Below are 25,528 nucleotides of genomic sequence, written 5' to 3' on the forward strand. Positions count from 1 at the left end.
ATTTATCTTATGATTAAGACAGTCACTCAGTTATTTTTGTGGTGTGTCGTACTTTGTTAATTCTGCTTGTCAAATTTGATTTAGATTTTGCAGTTTCATTTAATCTACTTGATAAAAAGCATGCACAGTTTGTAAATATGCACCTTGAGTTACATGTCTTTATAAAAACCTTCAGTTTCATCACAGAGGCTTCTCATTTTAAAGTGCTTATTTTTGATCCGGAAAAGATGGCTTCAAAATATTTATTTTCATATTGTAATGTCTGATTGTCTGACACCTGTACCCAGTCAAACCCTTTTGAACTGTGAATTTTATCAGGGGCCAGTTAGCAACGGCAGATCTAGAATTTAATTTCCAGGGGACCCAAAAAGTTGGAAATAATGATATGTAACCTTTTATAGCCTTTCTAAGAGGTAAGGCTACAATTTTTGGGCTTACACACCTTTGGAAGGAAGGAAAAAAAATAGAAAAAACAATCACATTTATTTAGTTATCAAACAAATTTTTTAGGGGGCTACTTTTTTAGGAGGAGCCATGGCCTGTGTTGCACCCCCCTGGACTTGTATTTAACAGACTTTTGTGCACAGTATATCCCATTAATGAGGTTGTTTTCTCCTAAAAAAGTAATATCTAACTTTTCGTGTGGTATATGGGGCCAAGTTCATGGGGCTGTTAAGCAACTGTATGTTCTTAACAAAGATCGGCAGGGTACCTAAGCCAGTATTTCCTGTAGTGAGCAAAATCCTGTGCTTGACAGCTCTGTGATGATTCATCATTTCACTCTCCCCTCAATCCTCGTTTCTTCACTGAGATTTGGCCTGCTGTTTGCAGAAGGTTAGAGTTCTTACTAACATGTATTGAAACGAAATTCCTGGAAATGACGTGTTTGCTGATTGTGTCTTTCAGAGTGTACCACCAAGCCGGCAGCCATCGAATGTACAGAAAAAAGTGGTAAGGACTTTCTCCTAGTTTGAATTTGTGATTGAATAAAAATTGTTTGAAAGCTTGACACGGACTGTAAAAATGGAACTTGTGTCGTATTTGTACAGAACAGAATCCTTACCTCAGTAGTTTGCTGGCTAAAGTCCATTTGCTGCAGCAAACTAAATCTAATGCTACCAACTTTGATGCTTGCATTTTGGTTCTGTGATCTTTTGTACATTTGTTTTCCAGGACTCCTTAAGTCGACAGAGCAGCACAACAGCTACACCAGCGCTGGAAACTCCCAAACCAGCCCCTAAGCAGACTCCAGACACCCCCAAAACACAGAAGGCTGACACGCCCAAGACATCCAAACCAAATGCACCAAAAGGTAAACAAACTGACAACTCATGGGGTATTGTTGATAAGGGGAGTGGGCAAAATTTAAACAGGTTGGTTAACCTGAAATTAGCCTTTGTTAACATTTGAACTTTCCCTAAGACTTGCTAGCTAGGGGGGTATACTTGAAAAGTTTAACTAAACCTTTTCAAAAGTGTATAAATTTGATCTAAAAAGTGATATCAAAAATATGGAAACGTACCACTCCAGAAATAACTTAAAAGTTTATCTGCTTATGAAGCAATTTTTTTTTTCATAATCAAAAATGTTTCTCTAACATAGAGTGTCCCTATCCCCCCCCCAGTCTCTGCCTTGTCCACAGACAGTACAGATTCTGCTTCCAACGTGGCCACTCCCAAACGAGGAGCTCGCAACAAGTCCAACCTGGAACCGGTCCACGAGGTGCCTTTTGAGGAGAAGATTCCCATCGAGGATGAGGCCAGATGGGAGAAAGTACCTCAGGAGAAACTGCCATCTGCCTTCAAGCAGTACCGGAAAGAGGTGAATTATTTGGGACCCACTTTTGCCAAGCACGGGATGAAGTTTTCCATTTTTGTCCTTGTTGGGCAGGTTTTCCTTCTCACTGGCTGAACGAAAATGCTGAATATACAACTTGAATAATGTGATGACGGAAAGGGAGCATCCTTGTTTGTGAAATTCCCCACCTTTCCAATTGTTCTCTTTTACCGATTGCCAGTTTGACTTCAGTGATCACCTAATGCTATTTCTGTGGTTGCTGCTTTGGCCCCGTAGGCTCTGTTTGTCGTTCAAGGTCTTCAGAATGAGGTCAAGACGGTCAAGGAAGAGAGCCACAAGAAGGTGACATTGCTGAAGACTCAGGCCAAGGAGAATGAGGACCGATGGGAGACGGTAAGTTGTGGCTGAAGATTTTTTGGCCAGTTGGCAGCGTCTAGGAGAATGAGGACCGATGGGAGACGGTAAGTTGTGGCTGAAGATTTTTTGGCCAGTTGGCAGCGTCTAGGAGAATGAGGACGGATGGGAGACGGTAAGTTGTGGCTGAAGATTTTTTGGCCAGTTGGCAGCGTCTAGGAGAATGAGGACCGATGGGAGATGGTAAGTTGTGGCTGAAGATTTTTTTGCCAGTTGGCAGCGTCTAGGAGAATGAGGACCGATGGGAGACGGTAAGTTGTGGCTGAAGATTTTTTTGCCAGTTGGCAGCGTCTAGGAGAATGAGGACCGATGGGAGACGGTAAGTTGTGGCTGAAGATTTTTTGGCCAGTTGGCAGTGTCTATGAATTTGCACGCTGTAGCTGCATGCTGAAACAATGTGGGTCAGGTAACGTGTTTTGGATAGCTGTTTGTGACTAACATCATTTATGTCAGTTGTTACCTGTATATCTCTAATTCATTTGTGCAAAGAAAGAAATAATGGACCCTACGCCATGTATGTTGTCATCTTGAAATTTGTCAGTAAATCACGTATGTGTAGCCTTGTCATTAATGTGAACGATTTGCTCCCCCCCCAGTAAAAAGGAATTGTTTTTGCATACATTTTTCAACTTGTATTTGTACGTATTGAAGAATTTTCTCCGTTTTCATCCAATAAATCTGTACTCTTTTTTCATTTTGCCTTTCAGGAGAAACACCTGTTGGTCCAGAAGGTTGAGCTCGTCGAGAAGCAGAAGACGGAAGCAGAGAAGGAAGCTGATGAGGCCATGGCACAGCTGGAGAACTTTGTCAAGGAGCAAGGCCAGATGGTAAGGGACAAGGAGGGGCTATTCTCTGGGTAGTTCTGGGGCAGTGTGGGTTTCAGTCTGGAGGCAAGGCACTCTAACATCATTTGGTTACCCGTTGGAACAGTCATTGTGGCAATTGGGACCAGGAGGGGTTATTCTTTGGGTAGTTCTGGGGCAGTGTGGGTTCCAGTCTGGAGGCAAGGCACTCTGTCATCATTTGGTTACCCGTTGGAACAGTCATTGTGGCAATTGGGACAAGGAGAGGCTATTCTTTGGGTAGTTCTGGGGCAGTGTGGGTTCCAGTCTGGAGGCAAGGCACTCTGTCATCATTTGGTTACCCGTTGGAACAGTCATTGTGGCAATTGGGACAAGGAGAGGCTATTCTTTGGGTAGTTCTGGGGCAGTGTGGGTTCCAGTCTGGAGGCAAGACACTCTGTCATCATTTGGTTACCTGTTGGAACAGTCATTGTGGCAATTGGGACCAGGAGAGGCTATTCTTTGGGTAGTTCTGGGGCAGTGTGGGTTCCAGTCTGGAGGCAAGGCACTCTAACATTATTTGGTTACCCGTTGGAACAGTCATTGTGGCAATTGGGACCAGGAGAGGCTATTCTTTGGGTAGTTCTGGGGCAGTGTGGGTTCCAGTCTGGAGGCAAGGCACTCTAACATCATTTGGTTACCTGTTGGAACAGTCATTGTGGCAATTGGGACCAGGAGAGGCTATTCTTTGGGTAGTTCTGGGGCAGTGTGGGTTCCAGTCTGGAGGCAAGGCACTCTGTCATCATTTGGTTACCCGTTGGAACAGTCATTGTGGCAATTGGGACCAGGAGAGGCTATTCTCTGGGTAGTTCTGGGGCAGTGTGGGTTCCAGTCTGGAGGCAAGGCACTCTGTCATCATTTGGTTACCTGTTGGAACAGTCATTGTGGCAATTGGGACCAGGAGAGGCTATTCTTTGGGTAGTTCTGGGGCAGTGTGGGTTCCAGTCTGGAGGCAAGGCACTCTAACATCATTTGGTTACCCGTTGGAACAGTCATTGTGGCAATTGGGACCAGGAGAGGCTATTCTTTGGGTAGTTCTGGGGCAGTGTGGGTTCCAGTCTGGAGGCAAGGCACTCTGTCATCATTTGGTTACCCGTTGGAACAGTCATTGTGGCAATTGGGACCAGGAGAGGCTATTCTTTGGGTAGTTCAGGGGCAGTGTGGGTTCCAGTCTGGAGGCAAGGCACTCTGTCATCATTTGGTTACCCGTTGGAACAGTCATTGTGGCAATTGGGACCAGGAGAGGCTATTCTTTGGGTAGTTCTGGGGCAGTGTGGGTTCCAGTCTGGAGGCAAGGCACTCTGTCATCATTTGGTTACCTGTTGGAACAGTCATTGTGGCAATTGGGACCAGGAGAGGCTATTCTTTGGGTAGTTCTGGGGCAGTGTGGGTTCCAGTCTGGAGGCAAGGCACTCTGTCATCATTTGGTTACCTGTTGGAACAGTCATTGTGGCAATTGGGACCAGGAGAGGCTATTCTTTGGGTAGTTCTGGGGCAGTGTGGGTTCCAGTCTGGAGGCAAGGCACTCTAACATCATTTGGTTACCCGTTGGAACAGTCATTGTGGCAATTGGGACCAGGAGAGGCTATTCTTTGGGTAGTTCTGGGGCAGTGTGGGTTCCAGTCTGGAGGCAAGGCACTCTGTCATCATTTGGTTACCTGTTGGAACAGTCATTGTGGCAATGGCAGCAAAGCTTAATTAGTCTACGGGGCGTACACATTCTAAGACCTAGTTCAAGCACACGGAGCAAACAGAAGGATGTGGGCCACACTGGTCCAGCTGCTTATGTCATTTTTTACACGAAGTGTTGTTTCATCTCCCATTTCTATTTCAGGCAAAAATTAAGGAGGAAGAGAACAAAGAGAAGAAGTTGAAGAAATTAACTCCTGAGCAGCGTCTCAAGTATTTTGGGCCGGAGAAGTCCATTTTGCCAGATGATGTCAAGGAGATATCTAAAGGATCTACCCAGAATGGCACATCAGTAGATACAAGTAACCAGGTCAGTCTAAAACTCATTAAGAAAGTCATTCGTTTGGCTCGTTCCTTTGTTGTCCCTGGGCCCCCATTCGCTGTTACAATGACTAGTTTGGCACTGCCTCTCACACGTTTTTATTATTTATTCTGGCAAAAAGATAATTTATAATGACAGTCACAATACAAAAAAACAAAAATATTAAGAATAGTAAAAGGCAGAAGCCAGGGATAGCCCAAGAAAGCTTTAATAAATAGCTTATTTCCATTGATGTCCTCACAAAAAAGAAAAACATTTATACAATACTAAAAATATTTAAAAATACACAGGTGGTTAACTTATTCCGTTATTTTAAAGTTATGTGTGAAGAACATCAGAGAGTTTGTTTTTGGAAGTTTAGTTTCCTTTTTGTGTTTGATCAAACATTTTTGAAGCTTTCGTGATCATTATGTGAATTTTGTTAATGGAAATTTCCAGAGCTTTGGATGAAGTCATAGTGAGAAAGTTTCATCGTGTATGAATCGCTTTTCAACTTGATGCAGCTCACTGATTTTTATAGCAGAGTTGTAAGATTCACCACTCTGCTTTAGGAAGTAACATAAAACTGAGGTAAATTGAAGAAAGCATTTGCCAAATTTCTAACAGGAGCAACAACAACAGCCTATAGAAGAGAGGGAGGGGCCCCATAATGAGGCTCCTCCCACCATGGAGGGCCTCGCCTCTGAGGCCATTGATCATGAAATGCAGACGACCCCCGTCGTCCAGGTGGGCCGTTCCCAGCAGACTTCACGCTTGGAGTCTCGCGGGGTAAGACAAGCGTGCCGATGGGAACACAGATTGCTTGTGTGGCTTTTGTCCAATCACGCATTCGCACACGCTTGTCTGTTGAAGGTTATGCTGTGACTTTGAAGTTGATGTTTTAAACGTTGATGTGTGCTTGTTGAAACATCTGCGGTCATACCACGACATTTTTTTGTCTCTTGCATTTGACGCTTATATCTTTTGTTGCTTCCACCAGTCCTTGCTGTTTTCAAGCTTGTTCACTAATTTACACCGTATGTAACATTTGTGGGAAGGGTCAGAGGCATTGTTTGGCATTCTGGTTTTATTTCAAAACTTCCATGGTAATGTTGCAGTAGTGTCTGAACATCGTGTAGACCTGACCTGGGTAATGTTTGACAGAACTATTTCTTGCCAGAAACGCGTTTTCCTTCTAGCTTCTTGTTTACAGCACTGTGGCATAAATGTACCCAGTGGAATCAACAAAGTTTGCTTTGCCTGCAGAGTTTTGTGGGTCAAATGTTGATGACAGTTGGAAGACTTCTAACCCTGGAATGATGCAAGTTGTGGAAGTATCTTCCGAAGCTTTGCTGTGATGCATTTCTGAAAGACCTCTGTCTGTTTTCTTCTATGCGCTCTCCGTCTCCTTTCTTTAGCACCAAGAGCTTTTTAATCGCTTGATGGCCACCGGACGCCTCACGAACCAACAGAAGGTTGAGGAGCCCCCTGCATATATAGACACGGACTCAAATGTAGAGGAGGTAAAACAAGGAGATGGGCTAGCTACCAGAGCACTAACAATCTGCAATCTGGCTACCAATGCATTGTTTATTAACCCCTTGTGCTTGAATCCTCAGTAACGCTTGATGCCAAGACTATTTAGATTTACCACAGGCTTACTTTTCACATGCTTAGTTAACACAAAGAGGGTTCTCAACTTGCAATAGAAGATCCAGTTGAAGCTCAAATAATGTTTAGCTCTCTCTCTTCTCTTTTCACGCGATTTGGTCATAATTGGGTTTGAAAGTTGAAATCTTAATAAGCTTTTTCTGCACAGAATGTAGACAACACCTGCATTTGGACATTAACTTTGTCAAAGCGCTGAAATAATCCTTTAAATACGAGCATTCCCCTATCTTCTCCGTGGTGGTGATGAGACTTTAGGTAAAATACCTTTAGGTAAAATACCTAGGACTTGTACATTGCTTTTCACAGTTCCTTTTGCAGACTTCTAGAACAGATGTGTTTTTTACAGATCTCTACACTCTTTTGCTCACACTGGTCACTAGCACTGCACACTACACTAGCAGTCAGCAAAATCAAGCATTAGGAATTTTACAGACTGATCGAATGCTTTAATTTATGCTGCAAATGTGATGCTGAATTAATCGGGGGTGACAGAAAGCAATTAATTTACCACAGGCTTACTTATCACGTGCTTAGTTAACACAAAAAAGGTTCTCAACTTACAATAGACCTAAAACAAATGACATTCACAATGTTTACCGCAGTGCATTGTTGGTGAAAACTGGGGAGAGAATCTTAAGTCCCGATAGCTTTCGTGCGACTTTAGACGTGGAAGCTTGGAAAAAATAAAGTTCTGGCATTCGGCGGTCCTCTGCTTGATACACACAATGGAACAGATGACCATTTTGGAAAATATAGGCCTTCTCAATCTCAGGATCTTTTTGACAGTTTTCCAAGTGTAGGATGTTAGCAATAGTGCATGTACCATCCCCACCTGTCACCCTCAATGCACTGCAGTAAACATCGCATTACATCATTATATTGTAGGTCAATTGAAGATCCAGATGAAGCTCAAATAATGTTTAGCTCTTTCTCTTCAGTTTCTATGCCATTTGGTCATAGTTGGAATCAAAAGGGGAAATCTTCAGGGGTGACATTTCTCAGCTTTTTAGCTGATTTCAGCTTTTTTTGTTCTGGGTTTCATTTTTTTCCTCCCTGGCTGCGTACAAAAGTGTAGGAGATTTTCACAGTTCAGCTTCTTGGTGCCTTTTGTCAGCTGTTTTTAGCTATTTTTGTCATTGGTCAGTCTCACCCCTGAATCTTATATAAGCTTTTCACAGTTCCTTTTGCAGACTAATAGAACAGAAGCCTTTCTTACAGCTCCTACATTAGTCACTGCACCCCGTACCAACAATCTAAGGATGGAGGATTTAGATTTGATCATGTAGATATTCATAGATCGCTTTATTCCTGCATAGGTCAGCCAAATCAGGCATTTTACTTTGTTTGAATTTTACTGATTTAATGCTCATCAACATCCACGCTGCAAATGTGACACTGTATTAATTGGGTCTAACGGGAAGCAACTAACAGGTGGACAGATGCTAACTTTGTTTTCAAGAAGCGTTATTGTTTTGCACTGTTCCATGTGCAGCCTTATCAACGATTAATATGAACAAGTGACATTGTGCGTATATTAACAAAATATCATTCAGTTTTGTTGGACAGGAGTAGGAATTACGTGACTCTGCCTTCTAATATGCTTTCCTTTGAGCTTGGAGACGCATCATTGCTATAGCAACCATAGCCATGGCAACAACTTCAGCCGTAACTGTCATTCCTACCAGGAAACTTAATACCTACATTGCTATGTACATAACAGTGTAACTCATTTTTCTTGTCACAGATCTAGCATCACCAAATGTCCAAAAAGCTAACTCATCAGCTTCTACGTGTGCTGCTAACTTCAAGAACTTTCTGAATATTGCATTGGGTGGATTACTTTTGCTAAGTGAACCTCTTTGTACAAACTTTTTGAACCAGTTCTGCTGAAATTGTTCTTTGCGAAGGTTTGATTTTCCCTTATGTTTGAAGTTATTAAGATCAGCAGATTTCATTCGAGATTTCATTTGATCAATTGTATTTCCACACAACAGTGTTATCAAGTGAAAAACTTTACTTCCAAAGAAAGAAATCTTTTACCATTCTGTACAGGAAATTTACTTACAAAGCACTTATTTGTACTTAAGCCCTGAGGTTCATTTTTCAAAAGTAGCTACCTTGGTCTTCTTAGACCAAACAGAAATTTACCACATGATGACAGAAGTGTTTTCCTCCAACAGGTCTCTAATGATTACAACTCTCCCCCACAGCAGAAGAGTCTTGTTGATATCACCACCCAAACCGACCCTTGGGTACGCACCCCTAAACCCCCGTCCTACACTAAATCCTTCCCCCGTCGAAACCAAGTAATCTCCCCCAACGAAGAGGAAGACAAGGGGGAGAAAGACCAACTGCCAAATCCTCGGCCCCTCAGTCGGGAGTCAGACTTTGATGCCGACGTGGAATCAGACGCATTCAGCGAGCGCTCGCTGGCTAATCACTTGAGCCGTGTCTTGGCTGACTTGACTCTGGTAAGGGCAGTTTAGGTTCGGCATGGTCTCCCGCTGTTTGTGTCCAAGATGCTTTTACTCCTTGCATGGTGATGGGTGCTTCATTATGCTTGCCAATAACTAGTACTTATAGGCAAAAAAGGAGCAGGAAGTCGGTCAATTCTAAAGTCATTCTCCTGCATTGTAATTTCCTGGAGCATGAATGGAATTTCCAAAATCAGAGGTCAGGGAAGGGGATTTGACCAGCTTACATGACACTTACCTTGATTTGTTTATTGATGCCTGTTAAGGCAGAATTTGACACTTTGCTTACAAACTTTGAACGGATTGATAAACCCAAAAGTCAGTGGTCTTTGTTGGGGGAGTCAACTCCTTTTATGGTAGATTCTTTTTGTGAGATTTTGTTCAGGTTTTGTTTGAATCGGCTTGAAGAATGCCAATAATTCCAGAACCTGCGTGTGATCCATAAAGAACAAAGAGGGCTGAAGAGTAATGTTGAACATTGTTGTTGTTCATTCAAAATAAAAAGAGCTATAGAAATTTAGAAACCACACGTTTAACGATAGTTTAACCCCCTTCACGCCAGGAAAATTTTCCCGAAAGCCGACTCCAAGAATTCCAGCCTCGCTTCGGCACGAAGGCCACCTGCCAAACTGCAAATTCTTGGTTTGTGGCCCTGCGTGCTCTGCACGCTTTGAATTACATGGTGAAAAGGCTGATTGTTCGGTGGCATGCGGCTCTACTCACGCTTCCGCATGCCCGTTGCCTCTTCAAAGTGGGGACTATTGTGAAGCTGTTGATTATGATGCAAATTCAGTCTTTTAATTTTTGGGCTACACACAAAGGCCAATCACCATATATACAAGAGCCAGGGTCTGCCTTCTTTCACCGTGTTCGCTCGAGCGTGGGTTGACAATAATAGCTGAAAAGCGGGCTGAGGATCTCAATTTTTACAGCGTTTCTAGCCGCGTCCCTGCGCGAAGGGGTTAACAAAGTTTGTGTAACAGAACTAAATGTCAGTAGTTAAGAATATAATAGCAAATGCATGCGTGTTTACTTGCCCATTATAAGTGCATCTAATTAGTCATGTAAATAATGTTTTCTTCATACTTTGAATTAATGCATTTGTGCCTGATAATTTGCGACATTTGCAGGAAGGAGGTTTTTAGAAGCCTCCCCTTTTTTCATGATTCTATTACTTTACAGCTGAAGGCACCGAAGTATAATCCGTGCTGAACTTCCAGAAATGGAAGTCGCTTCATTTCTGACAGCTCATTAAACAATATTTTTGACTTTTATTCTTAACAGGGCTTTGTACTTATTTTGTTTGATTTGACATTTTAACATAGTTGTATGATGCATGTTCAAAGTGTAACCAAAACAGCTGTAATGACAAATTAATTGAGGTATTTTATTGATGTGCGAACTAATGTCCTTATTAAATCTAACAGCCCTGAATCCTCCAATTTTAATATGATTTTGCACACTCCCTAGAGAGTTAGGGTTAAAAAGCAAACAGGTAAAGAACTACAATAACCATTGTACTGGTGGAATTTTCCTTTCTCAGGAATTCCAATTGCAAGTGGAAATCTGGAGAATTTTATTTTGTAATGTACACAACGCTTGCATTATCAAAGAACACCAGCCTTGATTGAGTTGATTGAGTTTTTCCTACTTTGTAGATTTTGCTCGTGTTGTTACTCAGTGCTAACTCCAGTTTGGTTATTGTTTCATATTTGTTGTGGGTTTGGTGTTTGTGCTGGTGTACCTTCCCTACTCGCTTTATAAATTACTCCCCATTTACACCTGATATTTGGGCACGATGTGCCCACTCATGCACCTCCACAGTTTATGGATCTACATTCACCATTAAACCCATTTCTACACTTTCTTTGCACATTCATTGAACTTATTTGCATTGAATTCAAAGTAAATAATAACATTTATTTTTCCATTCACTGAGGCACTTGAACAATGAGTGTACATTGGACGAATTAAACCATCACAAGTCAAGATTTTTGTTTCAGTTACTATTGCTAAATCAAATACATTACATGTACCACAACGCTGGATTCTTAACTGCACCAAAATGTTTAAAGGAATGCAAAGTTGCCACTGTCCATGAATTTGAAATAAGAAGCCAGAACCATCTGAGAATGGATAATTGTGTCATCTAAGTTTTAGTACTTGATATAAAAATCTTTGACAAGGTCACATTTCCAACTTCCACTACACAATGCCCATATAAAAGAGAAAAACTCAGAATGACACTTTCAGATTCACCCAAAGAATAAAAACATGGACCTTGCAGAGGTAACACCGTTTCATTGACTTCTGTAACACACCATTCATCTCATGTCCTTCTGTAGTCTGATGAGGGTGGGGAAGATGAAGATCGCCCTCTATCTTCCACCAGTCAGCGATCGCTGTACGAGAAGTACCGCGCCCAGCTAGAGCAGAAGAAAGCAGAAATAGTGGAGAGGCGGTCACGTGCCACTTCAATGCATGGTTCCCTATTGAGTGCCAAGAGTGAAAGGCAGGGTATCAGACCTAGGAGCAACCTGACCACCCCCAATGGGGACATTCCATTTCCTGATGAGGGTAAGTTATTTCCCTCTTGCGTTGTCTAATCCAAACATAGGCCATGTCTGAATCAACTGACTATGGCTACAAGTTACACACCCCTCTGTGGGAAGCGGTTGTAGCCACTTGTATTATTTAACTACACCCATAACAGTCCAGGCTTTCACTGAAAAGATATGAATTTGAATATTAAAGGGAGGACCAACTTTTCTGACTAACTGAAGGAGGGCATGCAACGGTCCCCCTAGCTTGTAAGATTTCATTGGTTTCTTGAAAAACTCTTCTCCTCATGAAGTCAGATGTGCTCACATGCAGTACATTGATGCAGCATGCAGTACCGGTTTGGATGTTGATGAGTCTTCACAAGTCCTCACTAGTTGATCACCAGAGAGCAATCCAGTCACAAGCTTTGTTCAATTCAACCATGACAAGGCACTCATTTGTGTGAAGTTACATCTTTGGATGCTTTGCGACCAGATTTGTACACTGACTTGTGAGTGGAATAGACCGATTGTGCCCCTTAAGTCACTTGACCTGACAAACATCAGCAAAGGTAGCAAAGTGTGTCATAAGTGCCATTTACCAAAACTAAAGCCAACAGTTGGTAAAGTACTCAGACTACTGATGTGCTGAGCATTGTTCCAAAAATTGGCATTATTTTTGGCAAACAACACTTATGACACACTTTGCTGTGGAAGGAGGCCATGTTTGTTGATGTTTGATATCCACTATAGGTCACATGACTTTGCTGATGCAATCGGTCTGTTATGATCAACTTGTGATGCACAGCCCACAGCAGAGGGCAGCTTTGTTTTGCATACATAAGCGTCTCAACCCAGTTGATTCTTCATCAAAGCTAACCTAGTATAGTCGCTGAGAATGAGATGTCCTTACTGAATAAACATTTTCCCCTTGCAGCTTAAAGATGGATAGTATCGTCGCATTGGTTTGTGATATCTGTGAGATTATTGTGTTTATTCCTTAAACTACCTATCCAGCAGCCTCCAAACACCGTAGCTCAATGAGCTACTACCGAGAGCGCAGCTCAGTACAGTTTCCTAGTGTAGCGCCCTCAGTGTCCAACGAGTCTGGTGTGACATCCATGCATGAGGAGGAGGAGTTTGGAAGGGAGGCAGTGGAAGATGAGACCATGGTCTTGGTGTCCATGCCTGCCAGCAGGGCCAGAGATATCCTGGATGGTAGGAGGGGTGATATCTCAGTGTCTGTGGCACAGTGGTTTGGCGTGACCTACTCACATAACATGACCGAGTTTTCTAACATGAGGTTTAGTGCTTGAGTAAAATGAGTTGTAAACTCAAGTGATGTGGTACAGTGGCTTGGCAGTGTGCACCCTCTTAGTAACGGAGATTTTTTACAGTGCGCTCATGCACTGGAAGGGTGAATTAGTGATGTTCATGGCCCAGTGGTTTTGTGCGACCGACTCAATAATGTGCTTGAGTTTTCTTACAGGAAGAACACGTGGAAGCCTGCAGTGTATGACTGTGTAGCTACTCAGCACTAAAATCTCCAGTAGTTTTCCATTCGCAGCACAAACCATGAGGCACACTGGTTTGATTGATGTGAAACACCCCGTTAAAGTAGCTATCACAGGATAGCTGCATAGCTGCCTGCAGTTGCACTGAGATTTGTGTGTATGTGCAAATGACGAATGTGAATTTGAAGCACGGCAGGGTTGTAGATGGGTCCTTCTTCAAGTCCTTAAGTCGCTTTAAAGATAAGGAAGTATACGTGATTTCTACTCGACAAGACTGTGTGGATGAGTTCATAAATGGAATAGGAACAAAAGTGTTGAGATGGACAGCTTTGAGGGAGGTTTATGTATTAGAAATGTGCAAAAGGACTCCGAATCAAGTCCACATTCTTTTCCAAATACTTGGATATTTCCATGATTTCTGCTTCCATACACACAGCCTCCTGTCCATTATTGGAAATTTGAATGCTCAGACTATGCTGTCTGTTTTGTCAGGCTTGATTTCAGCTGCACCTTGCATTTTTTTATACTTGCCAAATTTGGAAAAGGACTCAACTACAGGTCTGAGACTACGACGTTGACGAAGTGATGAACAGACTCTCTTGCCCGTATCCTTCAGCAGGGATGCATTTTTAACACCAGCCTGCCAATGGCTTTCATTTCCACTCAATGTTGGGGGTGTGAATGGATGTTTTATTCTGATTGGGTTTCAGTGGAGAAAATGGACACAGCTACTTCACCTGTTGCCTTCTCTGTATCCAGCAAGACATCCAAGTAAGATCATGTTTGTGGACATTATTGTGTGATTCATTTTAATTCTAGTATTAAAAAGAAACAAAGGGATCCTCCCAAGAATACATAAGTTGCTGCTGGTTTGAAGCCTAAGGAAGCCCAGAGACATTACAGTGAAAAAATGTTTGTATTAATGTGTGTGGAATCCTTCAGAATGTTAGAGGGAAAACCTGTGGAATCAGGCAGATCGTGTAATGGGTACAAGACTTTATGACACTTGACTTCAACATTCTATGAGGAGTATTATTAACGTTCCTCTGTGCTCATCCTACCCAAATAGTCACTAATTTAGCAAATTTAGCAAATGACATGTCTGTTGGCATTGGCGCTCCGAAAAAGGACGAACATTGCAGCAGCACGATGCTGCATCGTAGTACTAGAGGGCATACTACAGTTGATCAAGTTGTTGGCGAATGGCAAGAGGGATGAAAGGAAATTTGCGAAAGTAGCAAGTGTTTGGGTAGGTATTCCCTAACAGGCTCTCACATACATGTGCTTCTGTAGGGGAGGAAGTTAACTGAGGATAAGTAAATAGTAGTTTTTCTTTAGGTTTCCCAATTAAGAAGAATTTGAATTACGGAAGCTAATTCCTTGAAGTGAATGACATCCTTTCTACTCCGTGCCCTCCTACCAGGCAATCTGTTGAGTCCATCGCTGAACACCCAGTAGTACAAGACTATCTCCGTGCCTATCAGATTGTCATGGACTTCAAAGACTCCCTGATCACTGCTCTCCGTGACAAAGGTACAGACAGACATTGATTCCAAGTCTCCACTTTCCTGTTTGACGTCCATCAGAACATTTATACTAATATGATTTGAAGGATAAAATATGAACAGTCATCGGTGATAGTGAGCTGTAGAATAATGCTAGAAGTGGATTGCCTTTAAAACAATTTTGTGGAATCCGCATGTAAAGTAAGCCATATTAAATTGCTGCTTTGAACAAATCTCAGCTGTGATTATGAGTTAAAATATGAAAAAGCTTAATTTTTGATTCTGTAGAGCTCAACTGTCTGATTAATTTTCTTTGCTGCTTCCAAATTTGTTACAGATATTCCAAAATTGCTATTTGCATAAAACAGTTGTAAATAAACTTTGTAACTTTTTTCCTTTACTGAGGTGAATAATCCATATAGATATCAGTAAGTTTGTCTCCTTTTTTCATCAACAGATCTCCTGTCAGCAGCAGAGAGGCTGGCGGATATTGGTCAGCTGACCTTCGACCGTAATCTCAACGTCCAGAACCAGGTGTATGAGATGACCACCAACATAATGAGCTGTGAGTAATGATGCTATGGACATGATTCTTGGAAAAGCTGAAATTTGGAGAAGAAAATTGTTTCGGCCCGTTCTTTGTTATTACCAATCGAAATCGAATGGTGGAAAATGTTTCTTTGCTATTTTTTGCGCTGAAGCAAAAATCAGCTGACAGCTAGTCACAGGGGTCGTCCATTTTGTACCAGTGTCTGACAGCTAGTCACAGGGGTTGTCCATTTTGTACCAGTGTCTGACAGCTAGTCACAGGGGTTGTCCATTTTGTACCAGTGTCTGACAGCTAGTCACAGGGGTTGTCCATTTTGTACCAGTGTCTGACAGCTAGTCACAGGGATTGTCCATTTTGTGCCAGTGTCTGACAGCTAGCCACAGGGGTCGTCCATTTTGTGCCAGTGTCTGACAGCTAGTCACAGGGGTTGTCCATTTTGTACCAGTGTCTGACAGCTAGTCACAGGGGTTGTCCATTTTGTACCAGTGTCTGACAGCTAGCCACAGGGGTCGTCCATTTTGTGCCAGTGTCTGACAGCTAGTCACAGGGGTTGTCCATTTTGTACCAGTGTCTGACAGCTAGTCACAGGGGTTGTCCATTTTGTACCATTGTCTGACAGCTAGTCACAGGGGTTGTCCATTTTGTACCAGTGTCTGACAGCTAGTCACAGGGGTTGTCCATTTTGTACCAGTGTCTGACAGCTAGTCACAGGGGTTGTCCATTTTGCACCAGTTTCTGACAGCTAGTCACAGGGATTGTCCATTTTGTGCCAGTGTCTGACAGCTAGCCACAGGGGTCGTCCATTTTGTACCAGTGTCTGACAGCTAGTCACAGGGGTTGTCCATTTTGTACCAGTGTCTGACAGCTAGTCACAGGGGTTGTCCATTTTGTACCAGTGTCTGACAGCTAGTCACAGGGGTTGTCCATTTTGTACCAGTGTCTGACAGCTAGTCACAGGGGTTGTCCATTTTGTACCAGTGTCTGACAGCTAGTCACAGGGATTGTCCATTTTGTGCCAGTGTCTGACAGCTAGTCACAGGGATTGTCCATTTTGTACCAGTGTCTGACAGCTAGTCACAGGGATTGTCCATTTTGTACCAATGTCTCAATTTTGTCGATGATATTTTCTTTCCAGTTCTGAAGGAGGCAGCGAGCATCATCAACAGCTACCTCTACAATGATATGGTAAGTAGGAGTATTTCTGAAGCATCATTTCACAGAATCATATCATCATTGGTGGACTGAAAATTGGGTAAAGTTCCGCGCTGTTCTTTCCAGCTTATTTCATGTTTGTAAACATTTACAGTCATGCTCGTAACAAATTCATAATAAAAGATGTTCAGTTTGGTTTCATAAATACTTGATTAATTTACTAGATATCAGAAGTAGGTATAACAAGCAGGTATAACAGTGTAGCAAAACTTGTAAATATCTCGTAGTAGAACAGAAGGACTCATATCTTCCGTGCTAACAAACATAACATGAGTCGGAATGAACTCAAGAAACTAGGATTATTATGTTAAGTGTGGCTGTTCAAGCTCACATTAGCGTTTGTAAACGGTACCTTTAAAAAAAACCAAGATTGGTCACTTTTGTTTATCCCCTTGCAGGAGCCTGCTGTATCCTCCCTGATTGCTACGCAGGCAGATACCTCCAAGACAACCAGCCTGAGGAAGGAAGAGAGGGAAGACAAGCAGACGATAGAAGCAGAATCTACTGTTGAGATGACAGCAGTCACCGACCCAGATGTCCGAGAACTAAGAGAAAATTACGAGAATTTGTAAGCAACCCTGTCATTGGTCTTGAAACTGAGATGAAATTTGATGACCAAGTGAACTGATGAACAAATGGTCCAAGAAGACCTCAAACAGTTTTGCAGACATCAAAGGAAAAAATTATGTCTTACATGTCGGATACAGTAGCGACATAGTTTCACCACGTTGGGTGTACTGACAAGATTGCCTTGTAACACATACATTTTATTTCAGAAATCTTATTTTGCACCGGATGTATCTTTTCTCATCACTTTTTCTCACAGGAAATTCAGTCTTGACCAACAGAAGAAAGATTATGAAGATAAGCTAAAGTAAGTGCAAAACCAAAAACTCATTTTCCACGTACAATATTTGTACACTCTAAAAATCTTCCTATTCCTAGCAAACGAAATAATCTACTAGCCAGATGGGTTTATTTAAAGTGAATCCCTTTCCTTTCGAGAACTCAAAAACGGGTTATTCTGTTCTCATATACTACCTAACCTTAATAAAAATAAATATTCAACTTGGGGAACTGTAAGAAGAATTTTTTGGGGGTGTTTCTGTTTTTGTTTTTTAAAATAATGTTCTTTTTTGCCAAACTCCAAAGCAACAATGCTGTGATGATGATGGAGTTACAGGACACCATTCAAGAGCTTCAGCATGAATTGTCCGCCTTTGGGGGATCCCCTTCCAAACCTTTCTCGGCAGTGTCCGGCATGTCAGCCCGCTTTGACCCAAACACAGAACCCACGATCATCTTCTCCAGAACAGACTCTGAGCGCAACCAGAAAGCCCTCAAGAGAGCTGTCAATGCACGCAAGGTGAGAGAGTACACCAAGATGAGGCCTAGGGAGTGCTTTCACCTTGCATAGGTGCCCCTCGTTGGTGACAAATGAAAAGGTTGGAGTGACAGTCTAATGTCATTGTCCATCTCTGTGTGGACCAAAGAACAAACAGGTCTAGCTAATGCAGGCTGTGTAAACCCTGTGCAGACTAAGCCAAGTCTTCACAAAGTTTCTTCCTAGTGAAGAGTTGTAGGGGCGTTTGGGCTCAGGGTTAGGGTTATCCTTAGCAAAATGAAGAGTAAAGTCAAGGAAACTTCAATAAACGTCCAGGATGGATAAAATTTAAGCTCTCATGTCCTTTGATCCAAATGGGCATTTGAGGTCATGCTCGAGTTTGTAAGATATCTGAAATTGTAGAAATTTATAATTCAGGATTGCATGTGCTCTAGCAAACTGCAAGTCCACCCCAGGTTACAACTGAAGCAAATACCTCACCAAACTTTTTCCCTGAATCAATCACCACTCAAAACATTCCTTTTTTGCACCATGTTCAAGGTTTTGGCAACTGAATTCAGTAATTGCTAAAAATTGTTTTTTAAAAACCTAATCTTTCAAAGGGTTGTATTTCTATTATTTCTTTGTAGTTGGAGCCACAGCGATACATGGAAGTGGTGCAAACCATGGATCAGTATACAGTCCTACCAGCGAAACGCTTTGTCCATCTGGCAAAAAAATACACTCATCACATGCACATGAAGCAGATTGAAGGTAAAAAATAGGTCTCTCTGACGTGTACGCGAGTCAAGTTCCTACGATTGTGTGAAACTTCATTAGTTTTACAAAGTTTGAGAACTTGTATTGCAGAATACTTGTCAGTTCTTGTCAGTTCTTATCAGTTCTTATCAGTTCTTGTCTCAACTTGGCAACTTCTCACTCATTCTATCCAGATCTCTTTAATTTTGACTTTCTGAATTTTTATTTTGTTCTTCTGTCCCCAGAGAACGTGAGGCAGAGCAACTCCTTAGATGAGGAAGTCTACGCATTATTGGAGAGAATGGAAGCACTACAGAGCCTGGTGAGAGAATATTGAATATTATAAATCGTTTTCACTTGGATTTTTTCTCTGTGAACAAATGTCACAGTTCATTAAATTGTAAGCTGTTGCTAGTACAAGATACAAAGGTTTTCCCTAAACCTAATGAGTGTTTCTTCTCTGGATTTGTAGAGGGCACAGCGTTGGGGCGATCAGATGGACAATCTTGCCTCAGAACGTCTACACCTGGCTCAAATGTTGATGGAAGCGTTGCGGAAAGTGGAGGAGGAATCCGGCATCTTTATGATCAAGCCGATACTGTCCTGGAAAGGAAGGTGAGAGAGAAGACCGGAAACTCCAGCTTGATGGTGGAGCCTCCCTGATTATATTATTCCAAGTGTTTGGGGGATGGTGCGGTGGTTGGGTTTGTCCTGACCCTCTGCTGCCTTCTGTAGTGATGTCCATGGTTCGAATCCCTCCCGGTTGCATATTGTTGACTAGTTACCAGTTCCTTCTTCGTTACTCGGGATTCTGCCCAGCTGGACTGACCAAGTTTTACATTTTTATTATAAATGATAAACGTAAATTGCTTCACGACTGATTTTGTGCTACTAGCCTCTGTCTGTTTAAGCAGTAAGCACAGTATGAATTTTTAATGCAAAGAAACCATTGGCATATCTTTATTGTGAAACAGTACTCAGCACTAGCATCTTTTTCAACAATCCTGAACTCAACTTTTGTGCTAACTGTTTAGCAGCTCTAAGAAACCGATTTCATGAGCGACACCCTATGGGCTATTATTATGATGCTACCATGTTTGTCTTGTTCCCTGTCAACCCAATGGCAGTAGCATTAAGATTTCACTTAATGATAAAAGGGAACAAACTATTCCCTGCCAGCCACAGTTTGGTTACATTGCTTTGAATGGTAGAAAAGCAAGATGGCTGCCCCATGATAGAGATCTGTTGTCAAATTTCTATATTCATCATCATTGGATTTTCTTCCTGTGCACGCTGTGACCTTCAGAAACCAGATTCCACACTACCAGCAGAGCCGGATCAGCGACAACTACCGGCCCAAGCCCTTCCTGAAACCCATCACCCCGTTGCGTGACGGTACCCCACTCAACATGGTCCCTGCACCTACCCCTGCCTCCCAGCACCCTGTCAAGAGTGCCCTCATGAGGCCTTCCACACAGGTAAGGATCATGCTGCTTAACTGCTGGCCAAGGTCACACATCAGTGTGCCATCTCTCACTTTGTGGTGACACAAATATTTCAGGCCCAACGCCTTGGAACACAGAACCCTCCCATGTCAGATCTCTGCACACTGTTTCATTTTTCCAAAAGAAGTTTAAAAGCACATCTATTTATAATATAATTTTAGTTACCTTCCATTGTCAGTGGTCATTTCTTAGCGTCATGATCTGAATGGAGTGACATTACAGAAATCCTGTATAATTTATTGACGCCCACATAGTGCTACCTATCCTTTACAAGACAGAAACATCAATGCTTTTATATTTCACCGTTGCGCTGGCACTTTTCATGTGCACAGATACAAGAACAGAAAAGCAACGAAGGTCCAACAGTTGAGTTGTAATTACAGTGTCATGTCTGACATTGTCCATTATCAAGATAATCATGTGCCAATCTGTTCCATAATGTTGATATTTTTGTGAGACAAAGAAATGACTGTATTGAAGTGTGGTCGGTCTTTAGCCATTGTGCTCTCAAAATACACTTTCACTCTGTCGGACATATAATAAAATTGATCAAATGTGACCTGGTCTTAAAAGAGTCTTAATGTCAATTTTTTTCTCGTAACTCTGCTTGAGTTTTCTATTAGACGAAGCAAACTGAGCAAATGATGTATCACTGAGTTTAACAGATTGATGAAAATGGGTATTATGTGAGTGAGGGTTCCTATTAATTTACATGGTGTAAGATTCTTTGAAAGGCCTTCTGCACAAAAGTGACTGTTGCGGCGTATGACTCATTTTGTTGGATTACGTATCAACTGGTTTACATAACTCTTACAGCCACATGTACAACTACGCTTATCAAATGCGAGTCCTTCTGAATCAGTTTTGTCAACACCCTCTACAGGATGCAACTGCTACTGATGGGCAAACTGCCCCAGACCAAGCCAACGAGGTCCCCATCAAAGGATCTAGTGTTCACCTGGTGGGTCCCCAGTCCCAGCCCATGTGGGCCATGTCCACCTCCTTCGCCCCACCCAGCGGTGCTGGCGACCCTGCCAAGGACCGGTTCTCCATGGTTACTACACCGCGGATCTTGGAGCTGGACGTGAACCGCATGCTGATTGGTCAGAATACCGTTAGGTGGGTCGGACTTTACAAAGAAAGAAAAGATTGAGGTGATTACAATGCCCGCTAGCCACACCCATACAGTGCCAGAATTCATCTGAGCTCAATGAGTACCTCTGGAACATTATTCTCAAGGTTTTTGTGATTTTTTCAAAGTTCTAACCTCCAAGTTCAGTGGTTTACCTCCAAGTTCAGCGTTATAGTCAAGTCCATTCTCAAGTCCTTTCACAAGATCAGTCAGAAGAAATAGGGTGAGCAGTGACAGAGGAATGCGTTAATTTTTGTCAGAGTTTATTTGAATAGCTTGTTGACTTGACTGGATGGCTCGTGACAGACTTGTGATTGCATATCAGGGAATTTCAATGGACTTGACTACGACACTAGTTTAATAAAATTTGGTAATTCTTTGCAGCACACTAAATATTCGATATTGTCAGATATCAAAACCTATTATTGTCACAAACTTCCTGACTGCACAAAGGACTGTCAGCCTGCAGGTCATTTCCCGGACTGACAATTTATCCTTGCATTCTGGAATGATAAGATGCCGTTAGTTGTCTTGCTTACTGCCATATTATTTCCGCCATTCCCTACCATTCTCACCCCACACTCTGCAAGAACTAAGATTTACAGGTGAATATTGATTAATTTGGGTATTGTTATCTCTCTCTTTCTCAGCGCACTGACCAAGCCATTTCCACCCAGCAATGACCGCTTAGTGAACGCATCCAATGCTAGCGTACGGTCCTACATGAGCATCGACCGACCATCAGCCCACCCGGGTCAAGTCACACAACAAGGCAGGCCCAATTCCACAGGTATGGTAAACGTATACGCACAGAGTCGGTGCATCTGATAAGGAGCTGCTCAACTCTCAAACCAGACAGTATTCCCAGCAGCATAAATTGTCGAGTGTTTTTGCTCACAGCCATGTTGCAGTTGAGTCCATCACGACACCAGTGACAAGTAGCAGGACGAACGGTAACAAAGAAATGCTTTTGTTACAGTTCATTTGAATAGCCTGTGACGGGATGACCTGGGATGGACTTGTGATGAATTTGCTGACGGCCTGACTTCAAAACTGCCTCACAGGCTCTTAAGCACCAAGCATAAAGTCTTCGGTGACAATTCTGGGAGGCACACAAGTGTATCCGTGATCACCAGTGTAAACATCCTCATAAATTGTCTCCAAACTAAGACAGACATTGTTCTGGAAACTTCCATGTGGTCTCGAACAAATCAGCTTCAAAAGGCGGAATTGAGATAGCAGAAGTTAGAATTTTAGTTGTACACAAACAGGTATCATCAAGTCTTACTGGTCCACTGTTGGACAATGCCTCAGCATTGCTGCATCCGAATAATTGACAGTAAAACTCAATCTCATTAATTATTAAATCATTTTGTTCTTGCACCAGGCACGGAAGGATCTCGAGCTTCACCAGCCATCCTTGCTGTTAAGACACCCAACAGCGCCGGTTCTCGTCACAGTAGAGCTCTGAGCGAGAGTGCCCTATCCCTCAACCAGCCCTTGCCTCCAATCAAACTGCCACCCAACAACACCCCGGAGGATGGGTTCAGAGGTCGGAGTTCAAATGGGAGTAGCAGGTCAGGAACCACGGGATCTAGTGGTTCGGTGCTGAGGAAAGGTGAGAAGACAGTCACAGTCTGAAAAGGGTGAAATTGCCAGTAATTGTGGATGTGTTTCATATGTCTTTAAATGTTATTGATCAGTGCATCCAGTGTGCTAAGACTTTCTGGGTTTACCATGAAATTTGACAATTTTCAAATGAAAGGTAATTTTACAAAGACTAATTCCACTAAAACCTAAACTGTTGAGAGCTCAGTTTGCAAGTTAAGACAAGATTTCTGAAAAATGGCCTTGAGAGTCATTTTGATGGATCAGCTCGTGTCTAGATCCTCAGTGGAACTCACTTTTGGTTGATTTGTGTTTCCCCTTGGCAGACATGTCAAGGCCAGTCACCCATCCCTCTCCACCCCGTACCCCTCCTGGCTCCTCCCTTCGGCAGTCCCCACCCCTCATGAACACCGTCGAGCCGGATGCAACGGAAGACAATGAAGACGTTACATCGCTGGGTCATGTGACCAAGATCTCGATGCGTTCAGTGTCACGATCCTCGGAGCGTAGCTTTACCCCAGACAAAGAGACTTGACGGGGTTTAGTCACCTGTTGCCTCAGGCAAGGTATTGATGTCAGTCATCCCATTTCCAAAGGAATCTTTGTTTGGTAGCTTTCTCAATCCACCAGAAGCCATCAGTTTGCAGTGACCCAACACAATCACTAGGTATCAAAACATCAGGTCCCATATAGAGTAACATTGGCTGGAGTCCTCAACTTCTTGAAGTCTTAAGTCTAACACAATATAAGATTTCCATGGATTTAGAATGGTTGGTTTTTGAAACTATAGTCCTGTCAGTTCAGTGAGAAATCGCTCATCCACAATACAACTTTACACCTATATTCTGTGTGAAAAAAGATGGAAAATCGTGGAGCTTCAAGAGGTACCTTTTGATCATGCATTTATTATCAATCTCAGAGTAAATGTTCATACGTTTAAGTAACAAAAATAAACAGAGCGTGTTCACGCATTGCTCTATTGCTTCTATTGCTAATGTTAACCAGACTGTGATGTTATTCAATACTCTCTAAAATGCCGATGTGTAGTTGAATGATTTCAATACGGGCCTCCAAGAGTTTGCAACGTGTTGACCAATCACATTGCATGAAATCTTTCAACCCATTGCGCGCGTTTTGAAAGGGTTGACAGATTTCTCGCTCTGTGATTGGTCAATGTGTCACAAACTTTTGAAGGTGCTCTATTGTGAATCGCCCATATTCAACACTGGTGTAAAGGAGGTTTGTAGTTCAAGTCTTTCAAAGTCTTTAAATAGTTCCAAGTCTTTAAAAACAAATTAAGTTGACCTTTTTATCCTTTTGTAAAGTCTTCAGTGTACATTGTGTAAATGAAGGATAAATGCTTGGTATAACGTACACAATATATATCACAATGACACAAGTTAGTATTTGTCAAACAACAGTGTAATTTAAGGCCATTGAAAAGCTATGTTTTATTGTAAATCTTAAGTCTGGTAATGGGGATGAACAAGTAGATCACTCTCTGTCACAGAAGTCTGAAAACACTTTGCCATTATTGTCTCTGCTCACTGGGCCGTGAGATCTGTTTCCGTAGCAGGTCAAGATTAGCCCAGTTTGATCTCTGTCCACCATAGTACCCATGTATACCCCTGCATGGAGAGAGGCCATTGTGGCTGATTCCTGCCCAAGTATGGCAAACCTGGAGTTTGGACTCATATGTATTACTCTTATGTATACCTCTAACACTAGAACCATGTCATTGGACCAGCTTTTTTCATCATGACAATGTAATGTTTTTGTCACACTTCGTTCAATTATTTTCCGACTTGTGGCCCATTGACCTGTGGTTGACTTTTGAGGACCAGTGATAAACTTTACTTCAACAATGCAACTCGGATATAGGTAATTCCAGAAATTAGGAGTCCATCTTTTGGTGTCCCTGTCACATCTGACGTATGATTTTGTAAGGTCAGAACACATTTTGTAATTTCCAAGAGTTATGAATTAATGCAGATTACCTGCCAAACAAATAGTAATAGTTTTGAAATCAATTCCGGTGATTCCATGTCAAAAAACAAAGGTCAGATGTAACAGGGACACAAAAATGTCACACTTTTGGACCCCTGATTTCTGGAATTATCCATATCATCATAAAGAAATTGCAACTCAATTCTGTACTGTTAATATTGGCCAAGTGGGTATTTCTCCATGCTAAGGAGATAAGATTTAACACTGTGTTCAAATTAAAAAGAGCAGAAAGAAGCAGTTAAAATATCCGTCCATTAAAAACTGAACAGTTTTTGTATAAACTCAACTTGTGTAATTCAGGTTTAGTTATTTGTCAGATTTTACATTCCAGCTACAAATTGTAAAATAGTGAATATATTTTGCTTGGTCATCAGCACATCTAATTGTAAATAAAGCAAGAGAAAAAGTTCTTCTGGTGTCCGGTGGGTCTTTGAGTCAAACAAAATTGGAAAACAGCAATTTATTTGAAGTATTACCATTCCGTATACATCATTCAAGCATCCCGTAAACATAAGCCTTGACAACCATTTGAACAATTTTTAAAGTTCACAAATCTCAATAGAACTTTGACCTATTGAAATAGCTTGATTAGCCGGTAGAAGCCTGTTCCTTGCAATGTTTTCCATGGCAATCTCTCTGTTTTAATTTTTTTCTCCCTGTGTACAGTTATCCCATGCAGAATTG

General features: G+C 42.1%; 1 protein-coding gene across 18 annotated transcripts in view; it reads left to right on the forward strand.

Moving 5' to 3' along the window:
* Positions 1-25,253, forward strand: part of LOC110974447 (uncharacterized) — a 50,792-nt gene extending 25,539 nt beyond the window's left edge. For 3 of the 18 annotated variants that reach the window (XM_087140369.1, XM_087140374.1, XM_087140370.1), the window contains 26 exons: positions 907-951; positions 1,174-1,312; positions 1,625-1,821; positions 2,074-2,190; positions 2,919-3,038; positions 4,888-5,052; positions 5,671-5,832; positions 6,462-6,566; positions 8,895-9,185; positions 11,534-11,765; positions 12,746-12,946; positions 13,953-14,013; positions 14,666-14,775; positions 15,205-15,312; positions 16,433-16,482; positions 16,908-17,077; positions 17,336-17,383; positions 17,662-17,875; positions 18,484-18,607; positions 18,838-18,914; positions 19,065-19,207; positions 19,899-20,070; positions 20,981-21,216; positions 21,880-22,019; positions 22,617-22,847; positions 23,164-25,253. In XM_087140369.1, the coding sequence (XP_086996495.1) occupies positions 907-951; positions 1,174-1,312; positions 1,625-1,821; positions 2,074-2,190; positions 2,919-3,038; positions 4,888-5,052; positions 5,671-5,832; positions 6,462-6,566; positions 8,895-9,185; positions 11,534-11,765; positions 12,746-12,946; positions 13,953-14,013; positions 14,666-14,775; positions 15,205-15,312; positions 16,433-16,482; positions 16,908-17,077; positions 17,336-17,383; positions 17,662-17,875; positions 18,484-18,607; positions 18,838-18,914; positions 19,065-19,207; positions 19,899-20,070; positions 20,981-21,216; positions 21,880-22,019; positions 22,617-22,847; positions 23,164-23,372 (3,867 nt within the window). In that variant the 3' untranslated portion in view covers positions 23,373-25,253. The remainder of the gene's footprint in view (positions 1-906; positions 952-1,173; positions 1,313-1,624; positions 1,822-2,073; positions 2,191-2,918; positions 3,039-4,887; positions 5,053-5,670; positions 5,833-6,461; positions 6,567-8,894; positions 9,186-11,533; positions 11,766-12,745; positions 12,947-13,952; positions 14,014-14,665; positions 14,776-15,204; positions 15,313-16,432; positions 16,483-16,907; positions 17,078-17,335; positions 17,384-17,661; positions 17,876-18,483; positions 18,608-18,837; positions 18,915-19,064; positions 19,208-19,898; positions 20,071-20,980; positions 21,217-21,879; positions 22,020-22,616; positions 22,848-23,163) is intronic. The other 15 variants (XM_087140371.1, XM_087140372.1, XM_087140373.1 and 12 more) reach the window with 15 other exon arrangements.
* The last annotated feature ends 275 nt before the right edge of the window (positions 25,254-25,528 follow it).

This window comes from Acanthaster planci, linkage group LG08, assembly GCF_054643075.1.
Source record: "Acanthaster planci isolate LZ-2023a linkage group LG08, COTS_SCS, whole genome shotgun sequence".
Classification (NCBI taxonomy): Eukaryota; Metazoa; Echinodermata; class Asteroidea; order Valvatida; family Acanthasteridae; genus Acanthaster; species Acanthaster planci.